Source organism: Scardinius erythrophthalmus (assembly GCF_964197995.2).
Source record: "Scardinius erythrophthalmus genome assembly, chromosome: 6".
NCBI lineage: Eukaryota > Metazoa > Chordata > Actinopteri > Cypriniformes > Leuciscidae > Scardinius > Scardinius erythrophthalmus.
The window spans coordinates 2,950,744-2,972,352 of NC_138226.1; the positions used below are offsets into that span (position 1 = coordinate 2,950,744).

The 21,609-nt window shown below is 39.2% G+C and overlaps 2 protein-coding genes across 6 annotated transcripts in view; both read left to right on the top strand.

Annotated features, from left to right (window-relative positions):
* Window positions 1–14,440, top strand: part of trpm2 (transient receptor potential cation channel, subfamily M, member 2) — a gene marked incomplete at its 5' end in the record, with an annotated part of 61,435 nt that extends 46,995 nt beyond the window's left edge. For all 4 annotated transcript variants that reach the window (XM_081367663.1, XM_081367666.1, XM_081367664.1 and 1 more), the window contains 6 exons: window positions 5,520–5,549; window positions 5,657–5,743; window positions 5,945–6,017; window positions 8,020–8,121; window positions 11,066–11,182; window positions 12,314–14,440. In XM_081367663.1, the coding sequence (XP_081223789.1) occupies window positions 5,520–5,549; window positions 5,657–5,743; window positions 5,945–6,017; window positions 8,020–8,121; window positions 11,066–11,182; window positions 12,314–12,457 (553 nt within the window). In that variant the 3' untranslated portion in view covers window positions 12,458–14,440. The remainder of the gene's footprint in view (window positions 1–5,519; window positions 5,550–5,656; window positions 5,744–5,944; window positions 6,018–8,019; window positions 8,122–11,065; window positions 11,183–12,313) is intronic.
* Window positions 14,441–16,123: 1,683 nt separating this feature from the next.
* map3k13 (mitogen-activated protein kinase kinase kinase 13) overlaps window positions 16,124–21,609 on the top strand; it is a 79,024-nt gene continuing 73,538 nt past the window's right edge. For both annotated transcript variants that reach the window (XR_014030327.1, XM_081368260.1), the window contains exon 1: window positions 16,124–16,216. The gene's annotated coding sequence lies outside the window, so the exon portion shown is untranslated. The remainder of the gene's footprint in view (window positions 16,217–21,609) is intronic.

The following is a 21,609-nucleotide window of genomic DNA, read 5'->3' on the forward strand; positions in this document are numbered from 1 at the left end:
GAGGCGTGACAAAAAGTCTGCAATAATGTTCAGTGATCCAGTCCTATATTGGACTTTGAACTTAAAAGGTTGGAGAGAAAGATACCACTGTGTAACTCTTGCATTACTGTCTCTCATTTTATTGATCCATTGCAATGCCCTATGATCAGTCTCAAGAACAAAGTCTTTGCCAATCAAATAATACTTTAAAGTGTCCAGGGCCCATTTAATGGCCAACGCTTCTTTTTCAACAGTTGAATAGTTAGTCTCCCGAGGAAACAACTTTCTGCTAATGTACTGTACTGGGTGTCGATCTTGTCCCTCCCCTTGTAACAGTACTGCACCCAATCCCAGACCAGATGCATCGGTTTGAACAACAAAAGGAAGGTCAAAGTTTGGGCTCTGTAGGACGGGATCTTTACACAGGCAAGCCTTTAAATCTTGAAAAGCCTGCTCACACTCTGGGGTCCACTTGATCTTTATGGGGCTACTCTTCCTTGTGAGATTCGTTAATACTGCAGCTCTGCTGGCAAAATTTGGAACAAACCTCCTGTACCAGCCCACCAAGCCCAGAAATGATCGAACACTCTTCTTCGTCGTTGGGGGTACACACGACAAGATAGCTTGCACTTTATCCACTTGAGGCCTGATTGATCCTCCACCCACAACGTAGCCCAAATAAGAGACCTCATGCTTGGCTATCTGGCACTTTTTAGCATTGACAACCAGACCTGCGTGATGGATCTTATTGAACACTTCAGCAAGATGTTCCAGATGTTCTTCCCACGAATCGCTGTAAATGACTATGTCATCGATATAAGCTGCTGCAAAACTGTCCACTCCTCTCAGCACCTGATCCACCAAGCGCTGAAAAGTGGCTGCCGCCCCCTGCAGGCCAAAAGGCATAAATTTAAAATGATATAATCCAGAAGGAACACGGAAAGCAGTCAGTTCTTTAGCCGAGTCAGCCGATGGCACTTGCCAATATCCTTTGCATAAGTCGAGAGTTATTAAATACTTAGCTTTGCCCAGTCGTTCAATTAGCTCATCAACTCTTGGCATTGGGTATGGATCAAAAGCAGACACTGCATTAAGCTTCGAGAAATCCACACAGAACCTGAGTGAACCATCCTTTTTTGGTACCAGCACCACTGGACTACACCATTCGCTCCTCGATGGTTCTATGATGTCTAAATCAAGCATCACTTTCACTTCCTCTTTCAAAGCGGGAATCAGGCGGGCGGGCACTCTACAATGAGTCTGCCTAATGGGATCCGTTGGCAGAAGGTGAATCATGCTGTAGAAGATCTGTTTTTCCAGGCTGATCACTGAAAAGATTCTTTGGTACTCGTTTCAGGAACTCTCTCTGCTGTTTAGGTGTAAGATGATTTACTGATGGAACAGTTATTGACTTTTGATCAACTGGGAAGTATTGCTCCTCTAGTTCCTCTTCTTCGTCCACCTTTCTTGCCCACAACTGCTCAGAGCATGAGCCTCTTCTCTCATGCCACGGTCTTAAGAGGTTAATATGAAAAACTTGAGACTTCTTCCTGCGATCTGGTAGAGAGATCTCATAGTTAGTAGCACTTAGTTTACGTAACACTTCATACGGCCCCTGCCACTTGGCCAGTAATGAACTGTCAGATGTGGGAAGGAGCAGTAACACCTTTTGACCTGGACTTAATATTCTCTTCCTGCTTGACTGATCGTACCATTGTTTTTGATGTTGTTGCACCTTAGTCATGTTGTCTCTTACCAACTCTGCCATCGAGTCCATCTTCTCCCTCATCTTAATGACATACGATAAGATATTTGTTTGTTCACTTGCATTGTCTCCTTCCCAGGCCTCCTTTAAGACATCCAAAGGCCCACGAACCTGACGTCCATAGAGCAGCTCAAAGGGTGAGTAGCCTGTAGACGATTGTGGAACTTCTCGATAGGCAAACATCAAGTACGGCAACCACTGGTCCCAGTCTGCACCTGTGTCAGACACAAACTTGCGCAACATTGATTTCAATGTCTGATTAAACCTTTCTACCATACCATCAGTCTGAGGATGATAAGGAGTGGTCTTAATAGGATGTATATGCAACATTGAATACACTTGCTTAATTTGTCTGGACGTAAAATTGGTTCCCTGATCTGTAATTATCTCTTTGGGTAAGCCTACCCGTGAAAAGAGCTGAACAAGGGCATTGACAATTTGTCTCGTCTTTGTGTTTTTAAGAGGAAAAACCTCTGGATATCTAGTAGCATAATCTGCCACAACCAGAATATACCGATTTCCTGTTCTACTCTTTTCTAACGGACCCACTATATCCATAGCAATGCGAGAAAACGGGATGTCAATAATAGGAAGACTCACAAGAGGTGCTCTATCGCCCTTTCTAGCTGGACTCACCAGCTGACACTCTGGACAAGACTTACAAAAATCCATTACGTCCATATACAGTCTGGGCCAATAAAATCCTCTAGCAATTCTGGCTAGCGTTTTCTGCTGGCCTAAATGCCCCGTCCACGGTACAGAATGACCTAACTGCAATATCCTCAGTCTCATGGATTCAGGGACCACTAACCTCTCTCCCTCAGCACTTACAGTACCAGGTACAGCCTATCCTCTTTAATCACAAAACGATCTTTCTGCAGCAAAGCTGACTCAGTGTTTTCCTTGCAAACCTTCTCAAACAAGAGTTTCAGGGTTTTATCTTGCCTTTGAAGTTCCACTATATCATGAGGAATGCATTCAATATCATCTGCATTAGGTTCAGGCAATTTTTCGACCATTTCTGTACCCTCAACTTTGTTCTGCCGCCTCTCACGTCTAGATTTCCTAGTTTTAGGACCCCCACCAAAAGGTAACTCTTGTAGCAGCTGTTTACAGGTCTTATCATGCTTAGCCTGTGCTCTTGTTACCATCATGACTTCAGCTATCTCCCTGTCATTCTGCAAAAGATCTACAAGCACAGGCACATCTCTACCTAAAATAACTGGATAAGGCGCCCGGTCCATTACACCAACTAACAGATAATAAGCCTGACCGTTTATTTCAATGACAACCTCAGCTTTGGGGTATTCTTTTTCATCACCATGAATACAGCAAACTCTCAATTTGTCCTGCATCAATGCATTACCCTCCTCCAAACATTCAGTCCTTACTAACGTTTGGCTAGAACCAGAGTCCACTAAAGCTTTAAAGGATTTAGCCCCGATCTTTACCTCAATTACCGTGTCTGTGTTCGACTCCACCTCCCTTAACCCTAGAGAGGACCTCGGCACATAACAAAGGCGGGTATTCGTAACCTTCTGTAAAGGGCAATCTGCTTTCTTATGCCCTGGCTGGCCACATCCATGACAAATAATCACCGCTTTACCCTTATACTGATTAACTGCCCCCTGCTGTTTACCACTGTTAGTACCAGAACTAATCTGTGATGATACCCCGGTATTAACACCAAAATGACTGAGACCACTACCCCAACCATCCCCAGACTTACCGGTTGAGCTGTTGTTATAAGATCGCCATCGTCTTGGTTGATACGAAGATCGTCTCGCAGCCATAAAGGCCTCCGCCATCTCTGCTGCTTGTTTAGATGAGGTAGGGTTATTCTGTCTCACCCATGTTCTTGTCTCTGGATTGAGTAATTTAAGGAACTGTTGTAGCACAATCTGGTCACCGATCTCCTCCTTTGTTCGACTCTTAGGATTCATCCATTTCTCATATAAGTCTCTTAGTCTTACTTGCAACTCTCTTGGAGTCTCATCTTCCTGAGCATTGTATGCTCTGAAACGCTGCCTATACATTTCCACATTTATTTCAAACTTGTCAAGAATAGCCTGTTTGACCAAGCCATAGTTTAGTGAATCATCTGGCTCCATAGCCACATAAGCTGCCCTCGCTTTACCAGATAAGAGAGGTAACAAATGCAACACCCAGTCTTGCCTTGGCCATCTGCATGCTTGAGCAATACGTTCAAAAGTTGTTAGATAGTGTTCTATGTCCTCATCATGGGTCCAAGGAAGCATTCTCGTCTGTAAACGTGACATTGCAGGTCCTTGTCCCTCGGTTAGATTCTCACCTCCTGAAGCACAGTCATCGTCCTGTAAGGGTTGTCGACTTGAATGAATGGTTGAAGGCCGACGCACCGCCGTATCTGCTGGTACTGCCATCCCTGCCAGTGACTGTCGCTGTTGGTCTTGATGAACTTCAGACTGCAGCTGTGAAAACTGATGGTGTAGCACCTGCCATTTATGCTCTTGGCACTGCGCCTCTCTTTCCAAGCGCTCTTCTCTCTGATGTTGCTTACGTAAAAACTTTTGCATCATATCCATAAGTTGGTCAGCTGTACTCCCAGCTACAACTTCACTTTGGTCTGGAACCGTGCATGTTGACCCGGACTCATCTGGAACATTAGACTCGTCCCTTGCCTTTGCTGCATCTTGCTTCTTTGGTGGCATCTTTGTTTAAAAAAAATGTCTCCCGTCACTCCACTTGAAAAAAAAAAAATGTGTTGCACCACTCAACATGCAGCCTCCCCATGTACTAGCCTCCTATTGGCCTGGAAGCACCACTGCCACCATTTGTCATGTAGAGAATTGCCAAGAGGCCTGGGAGAAGTTAGGAAGGCTCAGTACAAGGGAGTGATTTTCAAAATGGCAGTGGTGATTTATTTCTGAAGCTGCATTGTACAAGAAGCAGTCCTCAAAGTGCACAAACAAAACAAAAAAACATAAAAAAAACACTTATGGTATCATACATACACTGATGCTACAAACAAAAGAAAAAGGCTGTGAGCAGCAAAACTGGCACTAAACAATGCCTAGTGGTGCATCCACCAAAATTGACAGCATGTCTCACCTCAAACATGTTCAATGGTTTGCATAGCTTTCACAGGATGCAACAACCCCCCTTCAACCTGCTCAATCCATTGTTTAAATAGTCAGTTTTCCCGCCCAAACTCTATTGGGACAAACCATTATCATGGGGTAGAACCCTTTGCCTGTAACACTCATCACAAACTTCCACAGCTAACATTAATACATAAATAACATAACTACAGTTCATGAACTCACTTCTGACATATAGTAACCACCATACAAACATGCATAACATAGCACCACAAAAAACTTACATTAAACATTAACATCTCATAGCACTCATGTTTCCCTCCATTTTGTAAAATGGTACATTCCGGATATGCGCACTACCCGAACCCACCACCAAACATTGGATCAAACAGGAAAGATCTAACATGTGCTATAAAATATAAAAACTCACACAATAAAGAAATACTTTAAAGCAAACAATGACTATTATCTTTCAACACTAACACATTGCCCACTTGATGTTGGTACTGTCCCTCCTCATATACATTGTCAACACACAACAATAACTTATTTCTGAACTCAACATGCCAAGTAAATTCAGAATAGCATTAGATTGATACTCTAGTGATGATGTAATTAACCTAGCCCATCATCACAGTCTTGTTAATATTGTGAAGCTTTTTGTAAATAAAAACACTTTTTTCCCCCCTCTACAGCTCAGACACTTCAGTCTTAGACAAGTACAGGTATGCTGAGCAAATATATATTTCATCTGTGCCTTTATTCTCCTACTGGAATTTTCATTTAATTGCGTTGGATTGAGTCTCATTGTCATGATGAATGGATTTGACAGGAATCCAGAAGGAAGGACTGGGTTACGGGGAAGAGGGGCTCTGGAATCCCTCGGTCCGAATCACATTCTCCACCCAATCATCACCAGGTATACAACACTGGAATTAAAATCCAGTTCAAGTCCTGATCTTCACTTCCTCCTGGATTTAAAATCTAATCTCATATCAGATGAAATTGAAGTTTACAACCGAATACACCAAAAACAACAGAGATTAGAGATCACATTCATCTCACGTCCTGCTGTTAGTGTATTAAATCTACAGAAATGATTGAGCTGCCTGTTTTAAAGGTGGCGTGATGCTGAACACACAGTGCTGGAGTTTCTCTCCGTTTGCGAGGATTCGCATGTGGCTCTTCCTGGGGTGAGAATGCATAAAATAAAATCTGTACAGTGACATTTTCAGAATCTTAAAGGAACACGCCGACTTTTTGGGACTTTTACTTATTCACCGTATCCCCAGAGTTAGATAAGTCCACACATACCCTTCTCATCTCCGTGCGTGCCGTAACTCTGTCTGACGCACCCACCGCTAGCCTAGCTTAGCACAAAGACTGGAGGTAAATGGCTCCAGCTAGCATACCGCTCCCAATAAGTGACAAAATAACGCCAACATTTTCCTATTTACATGTTGTGATTTGTATAGTCACAGCGTGTACGAATAACAAGGTCACATGAGACACAGCCATCTTCGAACCGTATACATACTGGGAACTATATTCTCAGAAGGCGAAGCACTGCTACTTGAGTGGAGTAATTTGCTCGCAGCGCCTGAGAAGCCCCGTGGTGAGGAGCGAGAGTTCGCTCAAAGTTAGAGTAAATCACTCCGCAGAAGTAGCAGTGCTTCGCCTTCTGAGAATATAGTTCCCAGTAGGGATGGGAATTGATAAGAATTTAACGATTCCGATTCCATTATCGATATTGCTTATCGATCCGATTCCTTATCGATTCTCTTATCGATTCTCTTATCGATTCTTATTGGGTGAGGGAATAAGTACAAATTTGTTTAATTTTCGCTTTAATATCTGATCAGAAGACACAGCACAGAGTATACACAAATTATGTGTAGCAACCTCAGAACAAACCTAAAAGTAGGTGAGCTACTTCTCAAAGTAAAGTCCAGGGACCTATAGCCTAGGGCAGTGTTTCTCAACCAGTATGCCATGCCACGCTAGTGTGTGCCTTGAAAGATTATCAAGAAGAGTGCCTTAGGATTAGGAAATTGATCATTTTCACATTCATTGGTCCGGACAAAAAAAATTAATAAAACTGCCATTTATGTGCCATAAAAACTAAAAACACAGACTGAAAACAGTTTAGGAAGAGCTTGTGCCTTTTGGAATATTAACAGTGCTCATGTGGATTAGGCTATTGAGTTACTAAAACAATCTTTGTCAAATAATACACAGGTTTTCATCACATTTTGAACGTTTTAGTTTCCATTTGTTTAATTTCAAGATCTGATGTGATGTGACTAATCCATTGTTGTTTTTACAGCTACAAAGCTGGGAGCACTAAATGATATTCAGTCACATTATACACTATTAAATAGTACCTGATATTATCATTGTCACACTTTGAGATTGTTGTTCCAGCGCGACGTCGCTGTAAAATAGGATCCGTTTCAAATAGGATCGTCGCGTGTCGCGGCTGGTTAAACTTCATTAACATGGAAATTAACATGGAAAATGATACTTTTTATCGCGTGTCGCGCCATATGTAGTTAGGACGCGGTCAGAGCGCTTCTGCCTCGATGCCATGTTTGCTCATAGTGTTTGCTACGTTCTGAACCAAAACAACGCAGCACGTGTGTGACGTCGTGTCACATTTGAACGAGCGGAACCGATAAGCGGAATCGTTAAGCAGGCATGCTAACGGTTCCAAGGAATCGATTCACTGGGCACCGGTTCTGAAGAAGAACCGGTTCTCGGTTCCCATCCCTAGTTCCCAGTATGTATACGGTTAGAAGATGGCTGTGTCTCATGTGATCTTATTATTGACTATACAAATCACAACATGTAAATAGGAAAATGTTGGCGTTATTTTGTCACTTATTGGGAGCGGTATGCTAGCTGGAGCCATTTACCTGCAGTCTTTGTGCTAAGCTAGGCTAGCGGTGGGTGCGTCAGACAGAGTTATGGCACACACAGAGATGAGAAGGGTATGTGTGGACTTATCTAACTCTGGGGATACGGTGAATAAGCTAAAGTCCCAAAAAGTTGGCCTGTTCCTTTAAAATGATACAGAGTCATAAAAATCATATTTGCTATATTGTAATTTTGGAACCAAGAGCAGACATGCACAAACAAGCTTTCTAGATATGCTTAGCATACTGTAAATTAAGTATTTTTTTATTATTCTTGCAGGGCCCAGCCAAACCTGATGAGCCTCTACCACAGACACTGGAGAGGATTCTGGGTAAAAAGTTACAAGACAAGACCAAGACTGAACTAAAGGATGAGGAACTGGTGAGCAAGATAAATCAACAAGATGCTCAACTTTACTGATTAAAGGGTAACTCTCGCCAAATTGCAACCTAGGGTCTTTTTGTTAATCTACCCGAGTCAAACATTCGTGTAAAAGCATAATTAGAATGGAAACGCCACTTTTAAGTTTGACCGTATTTTCGTTTTAGGTTATATTGCCTTGTGAATGGGAGTGCTTGGGGCACTCCTATGATCGCATCAAAAATCGCTATTTTTAAACACTAAGAAGGCTCGACACAACATGAAACTGTGCTGTAAGTCTCACCAGGGGCTCTACACATGAACTCCAGCATTGAGAACAGTGTTTGTGTACACAGAGTTTACTAAAAATAAAGATTTTGCACGACTCACGTTATCAGTTAGTGTTTCCGATGGCTGGAATTTTGTCAGTCAAAAGTAGTCGATCTCTGAATGCAACGTAACATGAGGAGAGTAAAGATCTCTCCATCTTTTCTCTCCTCCTGTTACGTTGCATTCGGAGATCGACTCGGAGATTGAAAATAGCGATTCACTGACTGTAGTGCCCCAAGCACTCCCATTCAAAAGGCATTTTGGCCGAAAACGAAAATACGGTCAAACTTAAAAGTGGCGTTTCCATTCTAATTATGCTTTTACACAAATGTTTGACTCGGGTAGATTGACAAAAATAGCCTAGGTTGCAATTTGGCGAGAGTTACCCTTTAAAAGACAAACTTGTTTATAGACATTAGGAGCATAGATTTGAACCGCATCGGGTTTCATATGTTATCTATGGGTTAGTCGTGTTGCATGGGGAAAATACAGCATGCAGTGAGTAGATAATTATAGATCTTTTTGACTCTTCACTAAATGAACTCTATTAACCATTAACAAAATTGTATTGATTTATCTATATGCATGTTCAGATATTCATACAACAAAATATTCTGGGGGCCATGAAAGTTTTGTGAAAATTATCGAAAATGCTGACGCTGGCTGGCAACTTTAAAAAAAAAAACATTGCCTGCAAAAAATACTCAAGGTGCTCGACAAAGAAAAAAGTCGACACACCAAGTGTTACCATTTAATGTTATAATTTAAAGTCTGCGTGAACCGGAAGTTGCAAACGACTTTTCTCCAGTGCTGTGACGTATTTCCCAGTGAAAAGGAATATTGAACAGAGGGCAGGGTTTTACTCTAGCGCTCCTCCTCTCCATCTCTCACTCATTACAGACTAACGGTTTAAGGGGAGTGGTTAAGCGTTTCCCAACCCAAGCCGTCAAACCTACATCATCAGCCATTCCAGACCGGAAGGAACTTTTCAGACTTTGATTAAAGATTACGACGGCAAACAATTTTTTTCTGTGTATTAACTTGCACGGATTAAGTAAATAGGGTCAATTTTGATTTCAGTTGGACTTTACAGTTTTTTTGGATTGCTTACACACTAAAATTAAAAGTAGTACACTATTAGCAAAACCTTACACTCAAGAAGCAAAACATCAGCCCATATTTGCACAACTATAAGCACATTGTCAACCTCACACTTGTTGCAAAACTCTACACACAGTGATTTGCAAAACACTAAACACACTTAACATACATTACACACAAAAATCTATCATTAAGTCACTTCCTTGCAATACCAAAGCACTAACTGTCAAATTACCGCACCGTCCAACCAATTGGTTCAACACAGTCATCAGGTGTGCAAACACTTGTTTGCTTAATTGTAGACACACCAATCAGGTGTATAAGCACTATAAAAAGCAGCAGTCATTCAAGAGTGCAAGTTTCTTACCAAGGTGACTTGCTAATGACAACATTGCCTACGATGTTGATGAAATTCTCTGGCCAGATCCAGCTAGGCGAAGAGACAATGTGTAGGTTTTTTTTTTTTTTTTTTTACAGTAAACTTCCAGTACAATACGTAAAGTGACATTTTGTTACAGTAGTATGAATCTCCATGTCAACATTTTGGGCGTGTTGAGAAATAAATGAGTTTCTTCACTATGCAACATTGGTCTTGTGTAGTGTTTGGTGAATTTACATTATATTTGTACTTTGTTGATGGTACCCATACACAAAAGAAATTTATTTGAAATATATTTTCAGAGTATTTTTTGGAATATATGCAAACATTTGAAATTGGCCCAATAAATATATTTCACACTTACAGTAACATCATATATTTTTTGTTATATTTCAGAATATATTTCAATGTACAGTATTATTTTCTGTATGGGTCCCCAAAAGTGTCAAAAATAAATGTGGCATATATTCAAAATACATTGAAATATAACAAAAATATATGATGTTAAGTGTGAAATATATTTATTGGGGCAATTTCAAATATTTGCATACATTCCAAAATATACTCTGAAAATATATTTCAAACAAATTTCTTTTGTGTATGAGTAGCATACTCTAATCATAGGGAAGTAGAAGTGCTAAAAGTGTTTTAGGTTTATCACAGCAGAGTGTAACTCGTGAAAACAGAGTATAGTAATGTGAAACGTGTGTGTTTCATATGGTAACAAAGTGTGGTTTTTAAACAGAAGTGTATAGTTTTTACAAGAGTGTTTAATTATGCAAAGGATCTGTAGTGTTTTGCTAATTGGGTGTGTGGTTATGCTAATTGTGTGTAGTGTTTTGAAAACACGGGCCCTGTTTTGAAAATCGTGCTTAAGCAATCCAAAAAAACTGTAATAGTAGACTCACACAAAGGTAATGTTTTGAGCACGCAGGCTCTTCATCCGGCAGTGATGTCTTTGTGTGACGATGAGCCTGCGTGCTCGAAGCGTTACTTTTGTGTGAGTCCACTATTACATTTTGTGCATTTTTGGGGAAAGTTAATACTCATGTTGCTTTTTTCCCATGTTTGAAATACCAGTTGCACCAGTTGATTGTTTTGAGTTAAAGTTCCACAAAGCTAAACAGATGTGTGTGTGTTTCTTCTCTAATGCAGGTGTATAAGGGTTATGTAGATGACAGCAGGAACACTGATAATGCCTGGGTGGAGACCACCATCATCCCACTTCACTGTGACAAACACAGTCCGCTGATGGCAGAGCTAAACCGCATAGTGAGCAGAAAATATCACTTCATCTCAGTGATTTTAACAAAAATAAAATAAAATTGTCAAAGTCAACTTAGGCAAGTAAATATTCTCAGGTGGACTGTAAACCATGATGTGTTAATCAGACCCTGATGTGTGTGTGTGTGTGTGTGTGTGTGTGTGTGTGTGTGTGTGTGTGTGTGTGTGTGTGTGTGTGTGTGTGTGTGTGTGTGTGTGTGTGTGTGTGTGTGTGTGTGTGTGTGTGTGTGTGTGTGTGTGTGTGTGTGTGTGTGTGTGTGTGTGTGTATATATATGTATATATATGTATATATATGTATATATATGTATATATATGTATATATATGTATATATATATATTTATATATATTTATATTTATATATATATATATATGGCTTAAAATCTGCATGGGGTAATTAAATGTAACAAATCATGTAAATATGTAGCATCAACATTTTATCAAACTTTGATAATTGCCCTAATCTTTTAAACAGCCGAGAAGATAATGATCAAACTACATTTTATAAAAATCACCTGTCAAGTGTCTGAATCTATGCTCATGAGAGTCAAATTTAAGTTTGTGACGTCAGAAACACCAGCGATTTCAAAGCGTGTTTTTGAGACTGTCTTTGGTTCACTGCAGTTTTAAGGAGGAAATACTCAGCAATGCTGTCGACTTTTGAATTTACACATGCTTTGTCTTAAAGCAGATTAAAAACACCACATAGACACATAAACTACATTAAAAGCTGGATTTTCACCATAGAGGGACTTAAACCCATGAAATAGCTGATCCTGTTGTAAATAATAGTGGAAAATCTCTTTTTAAAACTGTTTCATTATTACCCCTTAGCAGATTTTGACGGTGGCTAAGAAAACAAATGCTTTGAATGAATTGTGGGATTTCCCAGTTTAAAGTGCAGACACTGAATACATGTTTGGATCTCATAATACTCTCTGAGGAGGGTGATTCTGATACAAGATGTCTCGATAGACATAAAACATCATAAGCACGTTCAGTTTTATGTTCAGTGCAGTCACAGCGCTCTATAAGTGGCTTTTATTGGTGCATTAATGGCAGTATTTCAGCTCTCGTTGGGTTTACCGAGCGACTCAAGCTGTCTTTGTTTTTGCTGCAGGTTGAGAGCTCGGCGTCGTCTCATCAGCCGCTCAAGTGGTTGGAAGTGAGCAGCACCGCGTGTGTGTGTCCATACCAGCAAGAGGCTCTACGTGATGAAGCAAAGAATTACATGCGCGTTTTACCCTCAGGAAGACACACATAGACACAATGGTTTTTATACTGTCCAAACTGTATATTCTGTCTACACTAAATCTACCCATCACACACACACACACACACACACACTTACACACAAACAACACTACTCCTGCATCCCGACAGCTTACAGAGAAGGTACCACACACACACACACAAACACACTTACACACACACACACACTTACACACACACACAACACTACTCCTACATCCCGACAGCTTACAGAGAAGGTTCCACACACACACACACACACACACACACACAACACTACTCCTACATCCCGACAGCTTACAGAGAAGGTACCACACACACACACACACACACACACACACACACACTACACAACTCCTGCATCCCGACAGCTTACAGAGAAGGTACCACACACACACACACACACACTTACACACACACACACTTACACACACACACAACACTACTCCTACATCCCGACAGCTTACAGAGAAGGTACCACACACACACACACACACACACACACACACACACACACACACACACACTACACAACTCCTGCATCCCGACAGCTTACAGAGAAGGTAACACACACACACACACACACACACACACACACACACACACACACACACACACACACACACTAACCGACCCCTAAACCTACCCATCTCACTCACACTCACATACACACTAACCAGACCCCTAAATCTACCCATCACACACACACACACACATACACTAACCGACCCCTAAACCTACCCATCACACACAACTTTCTTTGCATTTTTACATTTTCAAAAAAACTCATTCTGTATGATTTATAAGCGTGTGTACCACAATTTAGGCCCACAGTGACACGCGTCCCCATGAGTGTGTGTGCATTCAGGTTTAAGTCCCCACCGGGATAGAACAACATACACACTCACACTCACACTCTCTCGCTCTCTCTCTCACACACACACACACACACATGCTACACCAAAAATGATGAACGCAAACACACTGTTGCACTTCTACGTGTCTTTAAAGGTGTGTAATTTCTCTGCCATTGACATCAACACACAGAACTGCATGAATAGTGACTGTTTTCAACCAGGTTTTTCCTTTGGATTGCATTTCCATTTGATGCCTTTAATTGTGCCTTTAACAAAGAACTCCAGATCATTTGCTCACACTCATGCAGATTTCTGTACAGTCCGTAAGCCATACAGTTAGCTTCACACATATTAATGTGTTTTATAATGCATTGTTGTATCTATTAGCAATTTTGGACATATGTTTTAGTTTTTGGGTCAATATGAATTTGAATGTGGTTGTTGAGCATTTTAGAATATAAATACAGGTACCAAAAAATCAGGTTTTTCATTTGTACAGATATATGCATGAACATATATACTTTATGCAAGCAATAGTGCAGTTGCAGAGTGACGTTGAGGACTTTTATTTTGCGAAAAGGACCCGTTGGCTGTACATTATCCAACTTATTACACAGCTTTTTTTAAATAATAATACTCACATTAAATATTTAAGCAACTTACTGAAAAGTAAAAGTGGTACAAAAAATGAAATCAATGGATGTGTAAAAAATGTAATCAGTAATCTGTACATATTGCTTCATGTGGCAAATTGGCAATGCAAAATCCATTGATACATGTACAGTACAGTGCTGACCAGGCGTAATGGTCGGAAAGAGGATTAGGCAGCATTGCATTGTGGGATGTCAGCAGGAAGACGAGTTTGATGACAGTATTTCACATAAAACATTCACCCGCATTTTAGAGTTATGCAATTATGAAATGCCTTAAATACTAGAAAAGAATGCAGAAAAGCAAAGCAAACAATGAAGCGTCTTCAATATAATTTTTAAGTTAGTGCGACTCAGGTTTGTGACCTAAATATCTTCACTGTTTAAACTATTAAGACAGGACAACTGACTAAGAAAATACTGAAAACAAACTATTTGATGATGAATAACGTACATATTTGCATATGCAACAATAAATATGTGTGACTTTACAGTATTTTCCTGGCTACTTTGCAGTATTTGTTTCTTTGTGTGTGTGTTTGTTTGTTTGTTTACTTGTGTAGTTCGTACAGATTTGTTATAAAGGCGTCCTCTAAATGCATAAATGTAATTAATTAAATGACAATTATTAGATCTTCAAAAAACCTTACGTTTGTTCATCGGCCCTGTTTTCATTCTTGAAAATTAAATATGCTATAATTATATGCTGTAAGTTACGTTCTTTTATTATTATTATTATTATTTTATTCTCTTTCCAAAAATCCCGCTCCTAAAAGGCTTGTAAGAGTCAGAACAAAATGATTGACAGACAGAGGGCGTTTCTGATTGGCTAAACACGCAGATTGGTTCCTCCTCCGATGCTTTTATTTCTCACACAACACATATGAGTGGTTTGTGTAAGGTAGCAGCGACATTTTATGTGGTTTACTACAGCATATTTAAGAATATGTGCATGTTTGTCAAGCAGGAACATCTGTATATGTGTGTTGTTGTGGGATCTGCAGTCGATCTAGGACAGTTTCGCTTTGCATGTGATGATCGCGCGCTGATTGGTGGACGCGTGTGGCTCGAGCTCTTGGCAGTATCGGTTCCACGCCCTTCGGCTTTGAAAGAGCCCACGCGCTGCTTTCACTTTAAGTAAACATGCTGTGTAAAAATTCCCTGAAAATTGATAACATACATACCTGACCATAAGTGATAAAGCCAATACTCAATGCACGCATTACATACAAAACAATATACACGAGCGGCGTCGATTCGCTAATGAATCATTCATTTGAGTCGGATCTTTTCAATGAATTTGTTGAACTAGCCGACAAAACCGGCTCGAACGATTATTTCAGTAATCTGTGTTAACGCTTTGATGTTTGTACTGTTTAAGGACACTAAAAATTAAAAAAAAATCTAGGAAAAAAAGACTATTTCATCATGAACGAGACGGAATCGGTCAGTATGGTTTCACATGTGCGATTCGTTATAAATGAACGTGAGGATTTTGTGGTAAAACGAAAAGTATTATATTACATTAATTAACAAATAGCAAAAATAATTACAAATGATTAACTTTGCTGGTTAATGCCTTTCAGTTATATCAACACATACGAAACAGAGTTGGTTTTAATAAACAGGATTTTATTATAAAATAACAAGCAAAACAAAAAAAATCAGCTGAGATGACTCTTTTTATTTCACGTAAAAGCATTATATATTTAGGTTATACATATCTTGATGAATCATAGCTGCAATAACACTGATAAAACAAAAAAACAAAAAAACTACAGCAATTTGTGTCTACATAGCGCGATGACGCAAAAGAATCACTGAATCGGTTCTTTGCAACTGTTCGAAAGAACCAGTTCGCTCAAATGAATCAGACTTCTCATCCATAATAATCACACTGTGCACAATACAAACTAAGCGAAGTGTGTAATGGTGTATGTGGAAAATATAACTGTAGTGGGCACAATGTTTAGAGTGGATTTAGTCTAGCTGTAATAAATTAAGAATTAGTGAGTAAAACGAGTGAAGGCAAGAATGCGCGATAAGAAATGAATATTCCGCACATTTACACGCGTTTGTGTCAGAACATTCAGCATCATCGGCTCGAGGACGCGACTCTATGAATGGGAACGCGTTTTTGTGATCTATTTTTATCCCATCGCTGGTGCAGGTGCACAGGAAGTGACGTGTGCGCTCACGAGACTCGCATTAAACCATCGGGATTAGATCCGAGGACAGTCGAGCGGAGAGCAGCCGAGTTAAACGGTAGGATTTCACTCCTTCCTTTTATATATTGCCTGGTTTTGGTGTCCGATCGCTCATAATTGCTTGTGGAAAGAACGCTGACATATTTTGCGTGTTTAAACGGTTTGTTTATGTGTGTGTGAGTGAGTGAGAGAGATAGAGAGAGAGACGAGTGAGGGTGATCATCATCGCTCGCCTGATGTGATGTAGAAATATCCACACAGTTGTTTTACAAACACCACTTCTTGTTTTAACATGTTTTAAATCGCAAAACGGCTTCGAAATACATTTATACAAAAAAATTCTGAGTTGTTTCAACCCATTTTTGGGTCAAATATGGACAAACCCGACCGTTGTCTTAAATTCTTAACCGTTGGTTTAAATGTTTAAATTAAAATGTTAAACCCAACGGTAAGGCTTGTCCATATTTGACCCAAACATGAGTTGAAACAACCCAGTATTATAATTTTTTTATTATTTTAAGAGTGATTTAATGTCCCTACAGGCTAAAGAGCTATTGGCCAAATTCATAGCTTCATCTATCGTGTGTTTATATATATATATATATATATATATATATATATATATATATATATATATATATATATATATATATATATATATATGTGTGTGTGTGTATGTATTTCATCTGCAGCTCTGCCGTCTATGGGCCATTGAACACAGAGGACACTAGTTAGATGAAGCCTGTTTGTTTCTCTGCCAAGAATGTGACTTGTCCCGCAGTCTCGATGCAGATGCACCGGCTGGAACAAAGCTTTCACATCACAAACTGACCAGCCTGATTGTTGTTGGAGGATATAAACAAATCTTCCCATTCTAGTCTGCTTAAACAAGGCTGGCAGATCTAGATGCATAGACGAAATCTGTTTGCAATCGCTGTTTTGTTTTTGTATACTGTGTTGTTAAGTGTAAATGTATAGTAGAGACTCACAGGGGGGGTATTTTAGTAGTTTAGTGGTTTGAGGCAAACGTTTTGTGAGTTGGTTTCTATTTCATCCGCTTCGTAAGCCTTATAAAAGGTTATTTTACGGTAGGCTCCTATTGTGACAACTTGCCCCGCTCTTCCCTGCTTGGTTGCATATCCAGAAAACTCTGACAGCATGAAACATGAAGTCAGCAGTTATTTTGGCATCATGTAGCAAAGTTTACAGCCTGTAATATAAGTAAAGAAGCTGATGTGTTGCTGAAACAAGCTTTGCTTTAGATTTTGTTCGTTTTATTTGACCTCGTAAAACCTGACATTAAATAATAGTCAGATAAATCTTTTATTTTTATTTTTATAGAACAGTTTATTGAACCCTTTGACAAAATACACAAAAGTTTGCATGTGTGTTTTGTTTCACAGTTGATGCATCGGGCGTTTATGAAAAAAAAAAACACTTTAATTTTATTAAAACTAAAGAAAATATGCAATTTAATGCAGATTCTGATATTTATTTGGCCAAAAAGTATAATGAAATTCTGATGTAAATCAATGAGATCTTTATAACAGTATAGCAGATATTTACATAAAATATAAGCTGTCACTCTATATCTCCAGTAATATCTTAAGATTATATTTAATGCTTAGTTTTATGGTCAAAGATCTGAATAGTTTCAAAGCATATAATGCAGTGCAATACAATAATTGAGAGTTGAACAAATAAACCTTTCTCAAAAGCTGATGACGGATCATATTTGATTTAAATTTACAGTATGGATAATCAAGCAAACTTAAATTGCTTCAGTCCCAGTAAGTGTCTTGAAATATTCCTGACAATATGCATCTTATTCTTATGTTAAAGCTTTTTCACAGTGAGCCAGGAGCTGAAGATTAACTTTTAAAAGGGCTTTAAATCATTCAGACGACAGAAGGCATGTAGTAGATTGTGTGAAACAGGTTTTTCAGCGACGTTGTGATCATTTAGGGCCCTTAGAGACTCATGTATGTATCAATATTAGTTTTATAGGGTTATGGCTGCACAATTTTTCAGAATGATGTTGGTTGAATTCTCAGCGTTGCCATAAGGGGTGATATAGAGATGAAATACGATATAGGTTTTCTTTGGTCAGTAGAGAATCTTGTTGAGCATGTTTATTGCAAGCTATTTGAATTATACCTCATTTGGTTTAATGACCGGTTTTACATGCATGAACACAATTGCGATGTATTGGCCAAGCATTTGTGCATTTGTGTAAAGTATGCATCTAAATGTGGACGTGTGTGAGTAATGAGACGCTGCCTGTCTGTCCAGCATCAGTCGGCTGAGACCGAGACGGGTGCAGTTACAGGTCACTCTCTCCAATTTAGCAAATGTGGGTGTTCCTCGTCCTCCTCTGCACCTCTAATTAAGCAAATGCAGCCTCTCGGCTCCAGCTCAACCTATTATCTTTGTTTTTTTTTAAGTGTGATGGAAGGAAAGTGGATAGTTGGCACCCGCGAGCAAACGTGAGATTGCAAATGTGTGAGGGATTTCGCAAGGGCTAATTTACATGGACCCAATTTAAAGCAATACTTTATGTAAAAGTAGATGTTTGTGCACTATATATTCCGAGTCCTCTGAAGTCATGTGATCCAGTTCAGATATCCTGACGAATGAGATTTGAGAGAACTATTCCTCTAATGGCCAAAAAGCTGCATATTATCACATTAAATGGCAATTGACCGTTCGCAAAGACCCGCCCCCTTTAGTTACTGTTGCTATGTCCGACAAGCCACGCCTCTTTCACGCCACACACCATGTTCTCACACAGTGAAATCGTGGAGGAGAGAGGACACTGACAACACACTGACAGACAGGACAGACCAGGTTACTTATGAAATGAAACAAAGTCTCACTTTTCAAATTTGGTCATTTTTTTAAAGAAATTTAAACAATAAATACCATTTTGTGGCTCTTTAATGTGTCTGACAGATCGCTCAGTTAAAGCTGATCATCTCTTCCTTCTAGTTCATTCATAGCCTCAAATAAACATGAATGAACATCAGAAGGAATGTTGTTTTAACCGCGGAAAGACGTCAGTAGTACACTCCGTTTTTTAAGTTCAAATCCACCAAAGTTAATCTACTAACTCTCCTGACTGCTTTGTCGGACAAAAATGGCGGATTCGGCGGATTGTGATTGGTCAGATCGCCTGTCAATCAAACTCCCTGTGAAGGGTCAATTGAGAAAGAAAACGGATGCGTTCGGTCTTAGTGATTTAATGCATTCTGTCATTAATCTTAATCAAACAACAAAATACAAAGAGAAAATCACTTCTTTAACAAAGATTAATTATATTTCATTTATTCAGTGAAGACTATGCAGTGTTATTTTACATGTGATTATTCAACTTCTGTAGCTGAATACTGTGAGACTTGCCGTAAAAACATAAAGCACTGCTTATTTAATTCGTATCTTTGCTCTGTTGTATTCATCTATGCTTGTAATTAGTTTATTTTCTATGCAGATTCACTATACAAAATCACCTCAATCCTTCTAGAATGATTAATTCTTTACAGATAGAGTTAATCAAGTCATCTGGCGAAACTGTTTTTTTTTTTTCAATATCGTGCAAGACTAATCGAGAATATCATCTGTCAGGTTTGTGAATGCAAAAAGACTTATTGAAAACCGGCAGAGAGCGAGATGCTCATGTGTCCTCTTATGATTCAGCATCTGATTTCTTATATAATCTCTCCACTGAATCATATGCAAATAGGACACTGAGGGTCTCCTGCACACTACACTACAGCTGCACAGAATATATCCAATAATACCTCTCTATAGAAATCCAATTTATGCCATTGTTTCAGGTAAATATTTAATGTAATCTACACAGCGTTCACTACATTTGCTCAAACTATGTTGAATAATTTCCATGTGTATATGCACTAGTACAAGAATACAGAGTCATAAACGTTATATTTTTCAATAAAACATTTTAATGCATGAAAATTGGCTTGCAGAAAACATCTTCATGGTTAAGGCACTCATGTTATGTCGTTTCCCAGAAGTGTCATCACAAAGGGAGGAGTTTAGCAAACGGGAAACAGTATTTATGTAATTGACATGTGGGACACATCCCTGTAATCCTGGAGAAAACCTCTCCTTCTGCTGTTTCATTTTCATAAGCTCACAGCGACTGTCAGGTTCACTCATGTATGTGTATGAGTCTGGGTGTTTCATGCGAGAGAGACCTTGATATCCCGTTCTTCTGGCTCACAGTTGTCCGGCCGGCAGCTTCTTTTGTCCTCTGTGAATGTGAAATACTGACTGATAAGGGTTTTTAATGGCAGATGCTGATAGTGATCTCTAGAGAATATTTTTATGGTGCATTTCTAAATCTCAAGAGGGAATGATGCACACGTGGGCATTCAGATCATGTGTTTAAGCAGAAGATACCAGACGGAGACTCAGGTTTCCCTCCTTCCAGTCTTTCTCAGAACTCCATTCATCCATTTCTTTGTATCCGCTTGTTTCTTTTTTTCAGTTCTGTTGACTTTCACCGAAACTCGGTACACTGGAAAAAAGGGTGTAAGATTTACTTTAGGAATTACTTGGAAACTTCACAAATAAATAAAAGAAACGGCAAGTAACACATTGAATTAAACATGAAATGGTGAAGTGGAAAAACTGAAATAGTATTTTTCTTGTAATCTTTGCCTACAACTTCAGAGTAAATCCAGTTGCATTCATGCGAAAATCACAACAATGCTGTTGAGAAAAATCTTGAAGTTCTTTTGAGATTTTAAGTTAATATTTTAATAATTTAACATCAAATTTGTATATTCACTAACGGTTCTCTGATGTTGGTCAATGGTCACACATGATATGCAGATAAATCAATTAAATATGATTTTTTTTTTATATCAAGTTTTATTTAAAGGTGTGGTATAATGCCTTTTCACAAGATGTAAAATAAGTCTCTGATGTCCTCAGAGTGTGTGTGAAGTTTTAGCTCAAAATACCCCACAGATATTCTTATATAGCATGTTAAAGTCGTCACTTTTTGAGGGTGAGCAAAAACGCACCGTTTTTGTGTCTGTCCCTTTAAATGCAAATGAGCTGCTGCTCCCGGCACAGGGGGCGGAGCTTCAACAGCTTGTGTCCTTTTACCTCACACACACATGCTCTGGAGATTTCAAAAACTTTTAGCCTTTTATGTTCAAACCGGAGTCAGACAATGATGGAGAGACTCAAGAAGAAGTGACAACATGTAGAAGCAACAGGGCATTTCTGAATGGTTAGTTGATGAATTTATGTAGTTTATGTGTAGTTATCTTCTAGTCATTGATTAGCATGTTCTTGATAATCTATAAATCGTGTTCAGGGGGCGGGGTTTATGTAAATTTTAGGGTTGGTGATGTCACTAACCCAGGAGGAATGTGGTGTAGTCTCTACCAGCCGTTTGTTGTAGTCCTTAAAAAGCGA